Raw genomic sequence first — 12,404 nt, forward strand, 5'->3', positions numbered from 1 at the left:
GGATAATCATGACCTGACATGTCCGGAAGAAACTTTTGATGGATTTGGACTTATGAACTTAGACTCGATATATTTTAAAGATGGATTCAAACTATACTTTAGATCTTTGTAATCCAGTTATAAAGCATACTTTTCTTTGATAAGTATAATTTTTAAAAATAATTATGTATTATTAATAATAATCCTTTTTGACTAAATAAACATTGTCTGTATTTATATTATTTATCTTAAAATATAAATTGTAAAATATAATTATATATATTTTTAATTCTATGATTAATTATATTAAGATTAATATATTATGCTAACAAATTGGATTAATCAGATTTTGTCGCATATTGGTCGAGTCTTAATTGAATTTGAGTTCATAAATTTGATCCTATCAAAATTTCAAGGAATAACCTGTCTGATGAACACCTCGGCTTAGAAGAAAAAAATATATTCATTTTCTGATTTTTTTTCTCTAGGAAAATGAAAAAGGTATATAATAAAAAAGAAAATAATGAGACTTGCTTTAAAGCTTCACCTAAACATTCTTTTAGACTTTTAATGGTAACTAAAAGCCTAACGTGAGACTCCTAACAAATTTTCTGCTCCAACATATAATACTCGATCAAATCTTCAGTTTAGAGAATTATTAAAAGTCCTCCGTGCAAGCAAAGTCCTCCCCAGAATGTCACACATACAGAATACTTATATCCAACTAGTGGAATTTGTGTATCCCTGGCATAACTCCACAACCTCTTCAAATCATCATAGAGTTCATCTTAAACATGGGCTAATAAAATTAATTTGTCAAAACTGTTTTGTCCTGCACAAGTTGTTCAACTTCAACATCTCCTAACTCCATTTCACTTCCTTCCCTCTCATGTTCATTCTTAAACATGATCTCTATCTGCTCCAATGACTTCCCTTTGGTCTCAGGAACTAGCATGTAGACAAAGACAATGGCAAGAGAAGAGATAGCAGCAAACACAAAGAATGCTCCAGCCACTGTAATTGCTCGCGAAACCGAAAGGAAAGACATGTCCACAAGGCCACTACACACCCTATTCCCCACAGCTCCAAGTGAAGATGCTTGAGCACGCACCCTTAGAGGGAAGATTTCAGATGTCAAAACCCAACACACAGGGCCTAATCCAACAGAAAAGAAAGCCACATTCCCACAAACAAATAGAATTGCCAATGCAATCACAAATGACCCTTGTGGAAACAAAGAAAGACTAACACCTATGCTAAACAAACAAATTGTCATCCCAATTGTGCTTACCAATAGCAGTGGCCTTCTACCTTTTTTGTCAATAAGAAAGATTGCTACCAATATAAAGAGGGTCTTTGTCACACCAACAGCAACAGTAGCAGCTAGGAGTTTTGCATTATCCTCAATCCCAGCTGCTTTGAAAATTTCAGGACTATAATACAGAGTTGCATCAATTCCAGAAATCTGTTGAAAACACTGAATCCCTATTCCTGTGATCATCATTCGACGAAGCGAAGGCGAAGGAAACAAAAGTTCATACCACACAGGTTTCTCCTCATAATTTTCACAATTGGCCACACCAGCAGCCTGTTGTATTTCAGCTAGCCTCTCCTCCACTTCCCTATCACTTTCATTTGTTTTCAAAAGCACTGATCTTGCTTCTTCGATTCGGTTCTGCATTACCAACCACCTTGGTGACTCAGGAATGATGAAAAGAGCAAATCCAATGAAGACTGAGGGCAAAATCCCCACAGCAAGCATTATCCTCCAGTTTATGTGTGGTGAAAAGCCTGAAAATGAATAGTTTGACACATAACCAAGAAGAATTCCTATATTAATGAAAATCTCTGGAAAGGTAGTGAGAAAGCCTCTGGTGTTGTTTGGTGATATCTCTGCAATATATATAGGGCCAATCGAGCCTCCAAATCCTATTGCAACACCGGCTAAAAGTCTTCCAACCATTAGTATTGAAAATGAAGGAGCAAGAGTCATTATGAGAGAGCCAATTTGGAAAATCACTGCAGCTATGGCCATTGTCCATTTTCTACCAATAATATCCGAAGTTCTTCCACCACCTAGACTTCCCAGCAGAGAAATAATACTCAATATAGCAACCAAAAACTCTTCCTTCACCTCAGATATCTTCAGATCCTCTTTGATAAATATAACTGCTCCACTCATCACACCCACATCTACAGGTTGACAAGAGTAAATCATGTAAACATTTATGAATAAATAATATATGCACTATCAATTTAAACTATCGCTTAATAATAAATCGTCATGTATAATAAGTTTGTCAAGATTTATAATAAATATCTTAAAAGTGATACTATTAATGATTTCTGATTAGTTGATAGTATAAAAAAAAACTAAAAACACTTTTTATTTAATGTTGGAAGTTCTTCTTTCATGAACTTTAGACTAATACAGAGATGGATCACAAATAAATCAGACACTAGGCTGATAAGGCATACCATAGCCGAGAAGGAGATTGTTGAGAGAAGCATAGAAGGCGCATGCTATGACATACTTCCAGGTACTGTTCCTCCTTGCTTCTTGATGCAAAACATCATCGCAACCTTCTGGAAGCTCGGAGTTCATCCTCTTGTACTTGTTCTTTGTTCCAAAAGTGATTCCAGACAACCCCACTTCCGCATTCCCTTGTTGGAACCCCATATTTGCCCTTTGTTTCTGTGTAGCTTTCAGTAACCTCTGAGATTGTGTTTGGATCTGAGTCTTATGAGAGTGTACAAAAACCATTCCATGGGCATGAACATTGTCCTTCCGGAATACAAGGATAAGACTCAACAACAAGTGGGGGCACTTTTTATGACATGAAAGAAAAAGCACCCCCAGATCCTAGTACCATATTTTATTTACTTACATGGGACTTTTACCGGGTGTAAGTTTTTCCCATTTTTTTTTATTTGAAGACTGATTTTAAAATATTATAAAAAATAAAATAAGTCATAATATCACTTATGAGTTACAAGTTATAACATATTTTTTATTTTTTTATCTTTCTAAATTTTTTGTTTCAGGATTTTTATTTATTTCTACCTTCTTTCTTTTGCTTTCAATTTTTTTTAAAATATAAATAATTGTATTTATTTAATTATAAAATAAATATTTTTAATTTTAATTTTTATTAGTTTATTTAATATTTTGTATATATATTTTTATATGATTTTATTTAATATTTTTTATTTAAAATATTTTATATAATTTTTGAAGAATATTTTATTTAATATATTTTGTATATTTAAAATTTAGATAACTTTTTTAATAATGTTATTGAGTTGAATATGTTTTGTAAACGAAAGAAATAATATAAAAAACTAAAATTTTAAAATAAGTAAATTTAAAAATTCAAAATATTTAAATAAAAATTATATATTTTTTTAACATAATCATAATAATTGTTCATATAAATAAGTAGATGGCTAATATAATTTATAGGTTTTATGTTTTTTTTAATTTGTATTATTCAATTTATATTAATGTATTATGTTATTTTTAATTTAATAACTACTTCTCTTATTGAATTATTAGATGTTGTTAATAATAAACTCTTTTATACAAAATAAATAATATTATTTCATAAGTTAATATTAACAAAAAAATATTTTAATATTTATTTTAAAATTTTATATTTTTAAAATTTATGTATTTAAAATAAAAAATATTCAAAAAAATATATTAAATATAATTATGTTAGTTTTTTTTATTTCATTTACAAAATAAATCAAATTCAATAACATTATTAAAAAATTATCTAAATTTTAAATATACAAAATATATTAAATAAAATCATATTAAAAAATATAAAAAATATTAAATAAAATCATATAAAATGTATACAAAATATTAAATAAACCTAATAACAAGTAAAATTAAGAATATTTATTTAATAATTAAAAATAAAATTATTTATAATTGTTTTAAAAAAAAAGAAAATACAAATAAATAAAAAAAACCTAAAACAAAAACTTAAAAAATAAATAAATAAAAAATTAAACTTCAAAGTCGAAAAAAAAAGAACTTATGACTTCAAAGTCGTAAGTTAAGAAAAAAATATATACAACTTTAAAATCGTAGATAAAAAAAATTTAAATCGAAGTTGTACAAAAGTTTAAAACTTCCGTTAAAAAAATCATAATAAATGTTTTCTAACTCAGAGGTGGTCTTACTCTTTTTTCGATTAAAAAAAGGAACTTATGACTTAAAAGTAGTAAGTTAAAAAAAAATATACGACTTTAAAGTCGTAAATAAAAAAAATAAACTAAAGTTGTAAGATTTTTTTTATAATCGATGTGTGTTCAATGTTTGAGAGATCCATTGGTGGTGCATTGTACTTTGTCACCTTCATTGATGACCATTCAAGGAAGGTGTGGTTGCACCTGTTAAAATCAAAGGATCAAGGGCTTGACGCCTTCAAAGAATTCCATGCTCTAGTGGAGCGTGAGACTGGAAGAATGATCAAGAACATATGATCTGACAATGAAGGTGAGTATAGAGGTCCCTTTGAAGTCTATTGTAAGAAATATGACATTAGGCTAGAGAAAACTCCACCCAAGACACCACAGTTGAATGGGCTAACTGAGAGAATGAACCGAACAATTGAAGAAAGAGTTCGATGCGTGCTTTCTCATGCTAAATTACCTAAATCATTTTGGGGAGAAGCTATAATGGCCGTGGTTGACATTGTCAACCTTACACCATCAATTCCTTTGGAAGGGGCTATTCTAGAGGAAGTTTGGACGGACAAGAAAGCTTCATACAATCATCTCAAGGTGTTCGGGTGTAAGGCATTTATTCACATCCCCAAAGATGAGCAAGCTAAGCTTGATGCATAGACGAAGGAATGTATCTACCTTTGCTCACCCAAAGATGAATTTGGCTATCGGCTTTGGGATCCAATCAATAAGAAGGTTGTCCGTAGTAGAGATGTTGTATTCTTTGAAGACTAAAAGATCGAAGACATTAACAATTCAGAGAAGCCAAGATTGAGAAGCAGCAAGAACACTGAACTTACTCTAGTTTGACGTGAGGATAATGACACGACAAAAAATAGTGATGCTTAAGATCATGAGCCTGTGTTAGAGCAAAACAATTAGGAGACTCATGATGAACCAGCTCAGGAAGATCCTCAATCAAGCTCTCTGTCAGCGCCAGAGCCGAGACGATCCTCTAGGGAAAGAAGGCCATCCACTCGATATAACACATAGGAGTACATGATGCTCACTAATGAGGGGGAGCCTCAAAGCTATGAAGAAGCAATCAATGATATTCATAAAGAAGAGTGGAAAAGAGCCATGTGAGAAGAGATGCAATCCTTGCATGAGAATAACACCTATGAATTGGTGAAGCTACCAAAAAGGAGAAGAGCGTTGAAGAATAAGTGGGTGTATCGAATCAAGATCGAAGGTAGTAAATCAAAGTCTCGCTATAAAGCTTAGTTGGTCGTTAAAGGATTTGGTCAAGAAGAAGGCATTGACTTTGAAGAAATATTCTCTCCCGTGGTAAAGATGTCATCCATCCGAGTTATCCTTGGTCTAGCAGTAGTGCAAGATTTGGAGATTGAACAACTCGATGTCAAGATGACGTTCCTTCATGGTGATCTAGAGGAAGAGATCTACATGGAGCAGCCCGAGGAATTCAAAGTTTTGGGCAATGAAAACTTAGTGTGTCGCCACATGAAGAGTTTATATGGCCTTAAGCAAGCACTAAGGCAATGGTATAAGAAGTTTGACGCTTTCATGGCAGAACATGATTTCAAAAGGACGGAAAGCGATCATTGTGTCTTCATAAAGAGGTATGCAAGTGGTGACTTTCTCATACTTCTACTCTGTGTGGATGATATGTTGATTGTTGGACAAGATCGCATAAAGATAGCTGCTTTGAAGAAAGATCTAAGCAAGAGTTTTTCCATGAAAGATTTGGGACCGGCTAAACAAATCCATGGGATGAGAATAACCTGTGATAGGACTAAAAGACTGTTATAGTTATCCCAAGAGAGATATGTTGAGAAGGTGTTGGAAAGATTCAACATGCACAAATCAAAGTCGGTTAACACACCACTTGCTGGACACTTCAAGCTGAGTTTGAAGCAAAGTCCCACAAGTGAGAAAGAAATGAAGGAAATGAAGAAGATTCCATATTCATCTGTAGTAGGCAGTCTCATGTATGTAATGATATGCACAAGACCAGATATCGCCTATGCAGTTGGAGTTGTTAGTCGCTTCTTGGTCAACTCAAGGAATGAACATTGAGTTGCTGTCAAATGGATCCTCCGATATCTACATGGAACTTCCAAAAGATGTCTATGCTTTGGAAATGGAAAACCTGTGTTAGAAGGATACACAAATGCAAACTTGGCCGGTGATATTGATTTAAGGAAATCAACATCAGGATATCTAACTACTTTTGCAGGGGGGGCTATTTCCTGGCAATCAAAGCTACAAAAGTGTGTTGCATTATCCACCACTGAGGCGGAGTACATCGCATCCACTGAAGCTTATAAGGAGATGTTGTGGATGAATAACATGTTGCAAGAGCTGGGAATAGATCAATATAGGTATGTGTTGAAGTGCGATAATCAAAGTGCAATTTACTTGGCAAAGAACTCAACATTTCATTCCCGCACAAAGCACATTGACATAAGGTATCATTGGATCTGAGCTGTCCTCGAGGAAAAGAAAGTACATCTGGACAAGGTTCACACAAGCGAGAACTGGTCAGACATGATGACCAAAGTACTACCAACAAAGAAGTTTGAAGATTGTTGCCAAGGTGTCGGTTTGCTACTACCCCCCAATTAAGTTGGAAGAGGAAGATTTGTTGGAATCCCTCCTTAATTGGAGAGGTTCTAGAAAATTTTAGAGCTTTCTAGAAAAGTGTAAAATTTTCTAGAACGTCCTGGAAAATTCTAGAGTAGTGTAGAACTCTCTAGAAGCTTAATGTGGAAACCTCTGGAATATTCTGGAGATGTGTGGAACCTTGTGAAAGAGTATGGAAGGATATAAAAGGGAGTAGAAGAGTGTAGAGACTCCTAGAATGTGTGGAGCATTCTAGAGAATTAATCTCCACCTTAGGATACAAGTAATCTCCACCATTCATTGTGGAGATGGAGTAGTATAAATAAGGGTAGGAGCCTTCATTCCTAACCATTCAAGACAAGAGTGAATCCACTTCTTAGAGTGAGAAAGTTAGAAAGTTAGAAAACCTCTTTGAGAGTGAAGATAAATAGATTGGGAAGTCTCTATCTTCAAGCTTGAGTGAGTTATCCAGTCAATTTTGTAAACACATCCTTATAACCTTACTATTCTTTTGTATAGTGAAAGAATCTTCATATTGAAGAATTATAATCGTGTGTTCCCATTACTAAGTGTCTATCTTAACTTCACGAAGCAGGAAAAGACGAGTTTTCCCTGAATATTCAACACTTTTGTCTTTTAGCTCGTCACATGGCAGACTTGCAATTGTTCTTTAAAATATTTTCGTTTGGATCAGATTAAACTATTTCCGTTGGATTGTTAGTCGCAATCGCATAATCAAATCAAATGCATTGAACATCAGGTAAACGAAATCTATTTTTTTAATTAATAATCAATCCACATAAGATAGCATTCACGGAAAGGTATCGTAACAACTCCTCAAGGAAATTTTTAATGGTTTGATAGTGTATATCGTGCTATTTAAATTTTTTTGCTGCCCTAAAAATTGAATTACCTACGTATAGACTTCTGGATTGTCTAATTGTTATAGCCTTTTTGAGTTCATTTTATTTTAGTTTTTTAATAAATATCTTATATAAAAAATAATATTATTTGAGACACAAACACTAAATGTAAGTTTATATATAGGTGAGAAAATTGGATTGAACCACTTGATCCAATTAACTAGTTTGATCCATACCCTCTTTGATAGGTAATTTGAAAATCAGTCAAGAATACCCTATGAATCAGGTAAAAACTGGCCAGTTTAATTCCAAATAGCTATGCTACTCTCACCCTTGGCTAGTTAGTTGCAATTCTTTATTATATTATATTTTAATTGTCAGTAATAATTTTTATTGGTTGACATAAATAGCCATTAAACTTATCTTTTTTGTATAACTAGCAATTAAACGCTTTAAAATTGAACAAAACTTAATTTCTTGTAATTTTATATTAAATTATTACTTAATATATTGCTTAATATTAAAAAATATGTTTATTATTAACAATTCAATTACAGTTAAACCAATAAATTGTGAATTAATATGTTCATCAATTTAACGACTGCTATGATTTTAATTAAAAACATTATATGTAAATACACTTAAAAAGCCTTTTCATTTTTCGATAAACTTGGAGGCTTTTCAAAATTGTTGAAATAATCTCTGTATTTACTTAAGAGTGGGCCGGATAGACATACTTGAGTGTTCACACTTCAGGTAAGGTGTGTCTGCATACGTAGCAGAAACTGGCTTTATCAAGGGTGAATTATCACATTACTCCTTTCTGCATGTTACTTTATGTTTGATGTTTTAAGCATTGAGAAATTTAGTCACCAAATATACATGTTAAGATACTTCATATATGTGCTTCTCCTTTTCAGGATGGTGATTTGCTGCACTTCTAAATTAACTTATCTATCGTTTGAATCAATTTCACTTTGTAAGTAGCAACAAGGAAGCGCTAGTGTTTGATCGATCCCTATTGAAGTAGAAACATGTAATCTTAGTAAAAAAAAAAACTTGACTATTGTCTATTCTATTGCTTTTTATGGCAATTCAAATAATTGCCAAATTTATCTAGAGTATTTTTACTGTTAATCTTTTGCAAAAGACAAGTAAAATTGGTGAAAAAGAATATAAACCAAAATTTCCTAAAATGCTATATATAGTTTGAATCTTCCTAACTCCACTCTTGCATCTTAATGTAGAATGAACAATCTAAAATGCGATATAAACCAAAGGATATGTAGATTGAACAATCCATGACGAAACACTAGATAAGGATTGCAGAAAGGAAGCAAGTATAAGATTGGAATCGTCAAAGAGCCATTTGGTCATTTCATCTAACAACCAAAATATATGCGTGTGTTGATGATGTGTGTATTTGAGTCAAGGCATTTATTTCCTGCACTCCCATTGTTGCATCCTGCATCTCTCATTGTATTTTGAAAAGTCCATTCTGAAATATAAATTTACATTCCGGAATGCAATATAAGGTGTGGGATGCAATAGTGGGAGTGGTTCTACTTGGAGTTTCAGCTTGAACAATGGTAAGAGGTTCAGCTTGAGCAACTGGTATTGGACTTGTAGGTAGTGCATAATTCTAGGCCCATTTTGATTCCAAGGGTCAGACATATCTATGTAACAATGCATAGATGTCTCAAAGTGCCTCTACTTGGAGTTTAAGGCCACAAGATCATTTTATCTTTTCATGAGTGATAGAAGTGCTATTTCTGTTGTTAGTGAATTATGTCTGTTATTTTGACAGAATCTATTACAGGTTCTGTGGCGTTCTTTGAAGTGTCATGTATCGATTGCACCTTCACAATAGCATGACTTGTAGGCTTGAAGCACCTAAGTGCAGGCTTCTATTCTTAAACTATTGCATTATAATATGATGAAGCATGCAATATATCTATACTAGTATTTTTTATTGCTTGATAACGGAAACCAATTGAATAACAAAGCTTTCATATAGAGTGAACTGGCAAAAGGGAATTTGTATGGCCATCTGATTGATTAAAGGATGGTGATAACTCAATCTGGGATTCGGTCCCAGCCAACTAGGATTTTGATTTTTGAGTAATGTTTTTAAAATTAACGAGTGTTTCATGTTTTACCCCAAAAATAAGGGCACATTTTAAGAGGTGTGGGATTCTTTAATAGTATTTTCTTTCTTCCATCTATTACTCTTTTTGTTAGATCCTTTTGCTACAAAAAGCAACTAAGTCTCCAACTGATTATGAGCATTTTCAAAATTTCACGTTGCTTTGTCTAAACTGTGATATGATCAACCCTTTAGAAATATAACCGTCTATTAGTGTATGACCAGACATTTTCTCGGTTCTTTAGGGAAAAGAGATCCTATATCCTCTGTTGTATACACTATTCATAGACAAGTGTGACCAAGTTTCCTAATTACAATTTTACAATTTCTATACCTGCATGGCTGCATCATACTGATACCAGTACTTGAGTTTTTCTAGAGGCATAGCTGCTGCCACCTATAGCCTATCCTGATTGCTTATTGTTTCTGCAAGAATTGTCTTGTGAAAAAGCTGCTGAAGTCATAGGCTCATAGATATACATGCCTCTGTTTTTTATTGGTTGTGGCACTGATTTTTTGGTATGAGTCTATGAGATCACATATATTTTTCTCGAAGTATTTAACAAAATGGCATATTTAGGCACCAACTTTGATACCATTAGTTAAGCCAGAACAACAAAGTGCTAGTTGATCCACAAGTCTATGCGCTTGGTGGTGGTTGTGGCACTAGTTTAATCAAATCTCAAATGTTTTTATATGAATAAGGAAATCGTTTTCTGCTTTTTGTTTTGTATGGTTCTAGGTTTGTGGTAACAAAGAAGACCATGTAAGCTTCATCAGTCTTGGTAGATATAGATGTAATTGCTAGTTTGAATTAAACAAGACATTGCTTCTAATTACTTGAAGTTTGGGTATGATGTGGATAAGGTATTAATGCATGATTGAAACCAATAGGTGATGGATATAGTTCAAATAGTAGGAAAGCAATTATGATTTTGGCTATATGCTTGTTGGCAAGGCAACTTGGAGAACAAAATCAAGGAGCTTTGAAACCCACTTGCCTCTGAACTTGTTGAAAAGGTTTTCTTAGCTTTTACTACCTCACTTTTGAACTGAACCTGATTAGACAGTTGGCTAATTTGGCTTTCTTGTGGGATCAAAGCTAACCTTATCAGTGATGTATGCAATAATGCTATAATTGGCTGAGGGGAACTGTACAAATAACTAACCTTATATCCTTTAACGAGTTAACTTGGGAATGGGATTACGTATTTTAACTAATCCATATTTCAAAATCTTCGTTTGAATCCATTTTTTCCAGTTACTTTTAATTTCGTTCGCACAACACAATGGCAGCTGGTCTTCTTCCAGTTTTATCCCTGTGAACCATAGTAAATTGTATCATTCTGATAACTATGATTCACAATTGTATGATACATATTCGAAAAGTCTATTTCTTACATAGAACACTATATAATATATTTGACGTAATTTTTTAATATCTTAAAATCTTATGATCTGAAATAAATTATGATTCACGATTCAAAAAGTAGATTAATAATTCACAATTTAAATCTCGATGGTCTAACATTGCTCTAGACATGAAATACTTCCTATATCCATACAGGCTTAGCAGAAGCAAACATGGTGTAACACCTCAAGTGATCAAGTTGCGAATAATGATGAGTAGTCCTTAGAATCCTGGGGGATATGGCGTAGCTAAACATGTTATGAACGACCCATTTTTTTTTAAATTGAACAATGTGGTACTAAAACTAAATAATACATTCATAAAAGAAGTTAAAGTAGCAGCCCCTATTTCGAATTTATAACACAAAAACATATATATACTATATAATTATATATGTACGCTATTTAACATCTCAAGTGGCATCATATGTCCATTCGGAAGTCTGATGTAGTTTTGCTTATACTTAAGGATCTAGTTAGTGGTTTCCCTCAAACTAATTACTTTTTTTACAATACTTTATTTAACTTCTGTTAAACAAAAATGCAAGCACACGGCTTCGAAATCAATTTGTATGAGAACTCTTCGTATCAAATACCAGTCTTCATATGTAATATACCTATTTTATTTTGTTCCCATATTTGTTGATGCTGTAACACACTAAAATTGGTTAGAGGTTATGTGAAGTATAATAACCAAATTGAAAATGACTACATGCACAGGACAAAAATATATATAACCAAATTTGATTCCTAAACTTTATTTTTATATAACTCCAACAAATGACGTGGTAGCAGCAATGTGCACTATAGATCACATTGAAAATGATTATATATATGACTTTAATTAAAAATTTATTTTTATATAAGGATCAAATTAAAAGGTTGTACCATGTGTAGAAACAAATTAAATATGACACTTGGGAAGGAAAAAAAATCCATGTTTGCTTTAAAGTTTATTTATATATTTATTTAAAATAATAATTGTTATGGCAGCTCCCTTCATCACAAGGACATTAAAAGATTAATTAGGTTTGGTTTAGATGAGGATCAACAGTGAACTTACTTAACTTTGGCAACGTCACTGGCATCCTGCTCCTAGATATTTTTTTTTATCGTTTAGTATTACCTTGAACATGTATATGATCGTTATCATGCTGTTAAATTAACTACATGATTTTGGATTA

The 12,404-nt window shown here is 32.6% G+C and overlaps 1 protein-coding gene across 1 annotated transcript; it reads right to left on the minus strand.

Moving 5' to 3' along the window:
* Positions 1–423: 423 nt before the first annotated feature.
* On the minus strand, positions 424–2,834 carry LOC100784959 (probable polyol transporter 4). The gene is made up of 2 exons (XM_003543293.5): positions 2,458–2,834; positions 424–2,172 (listed from the first exon to the last, which is right to left on the minus strand). The coding sequence occupies exons 1-2, from the start codon at positions 2,741–2,743 to the stop codon at positions 788–790; spliced, it is 1,671 nt and encodes a 556-aa protein (XP_003543341.2). The 5' UTR covers positions 2,744–2,834; the 3' UTR covers positions 424–787.
* Positions 2,835–12,404: the final 9,570 nt, after the last annotated feature.

Source organism: Glycine max, chromosome 13 (assembly GCF_000004515.6).
Source record: "Glycine max cultivar Williams 82 chromosome 13, Glycine_max_v4.0, whole genome shotgun sequence".
Taxonomy (NCBI): Eukaryota; Viridiplantae; Streptophyta; class Magnoliopsida; order Fabales; family Fabaceae; genus Glycine; species Glycine max.

Excerpts from the sequence above, each read along its gene's own strand:
- LOC100784959 (XM_003543293.5), bottom strand. The coding sequence starts at position 2,743 with ATGGTTTTTGTACACTCTCATAAGACTCAGATCCAAACACAATCTCAG. Across the intron at positions 2,173-2,457 it reads CAATCTCCTTCTCGGCTATG|ATGTGGGTGTGATGAGTGGA; the intron begins GTATGCCTTATC and ends GTCAACCTGTAG.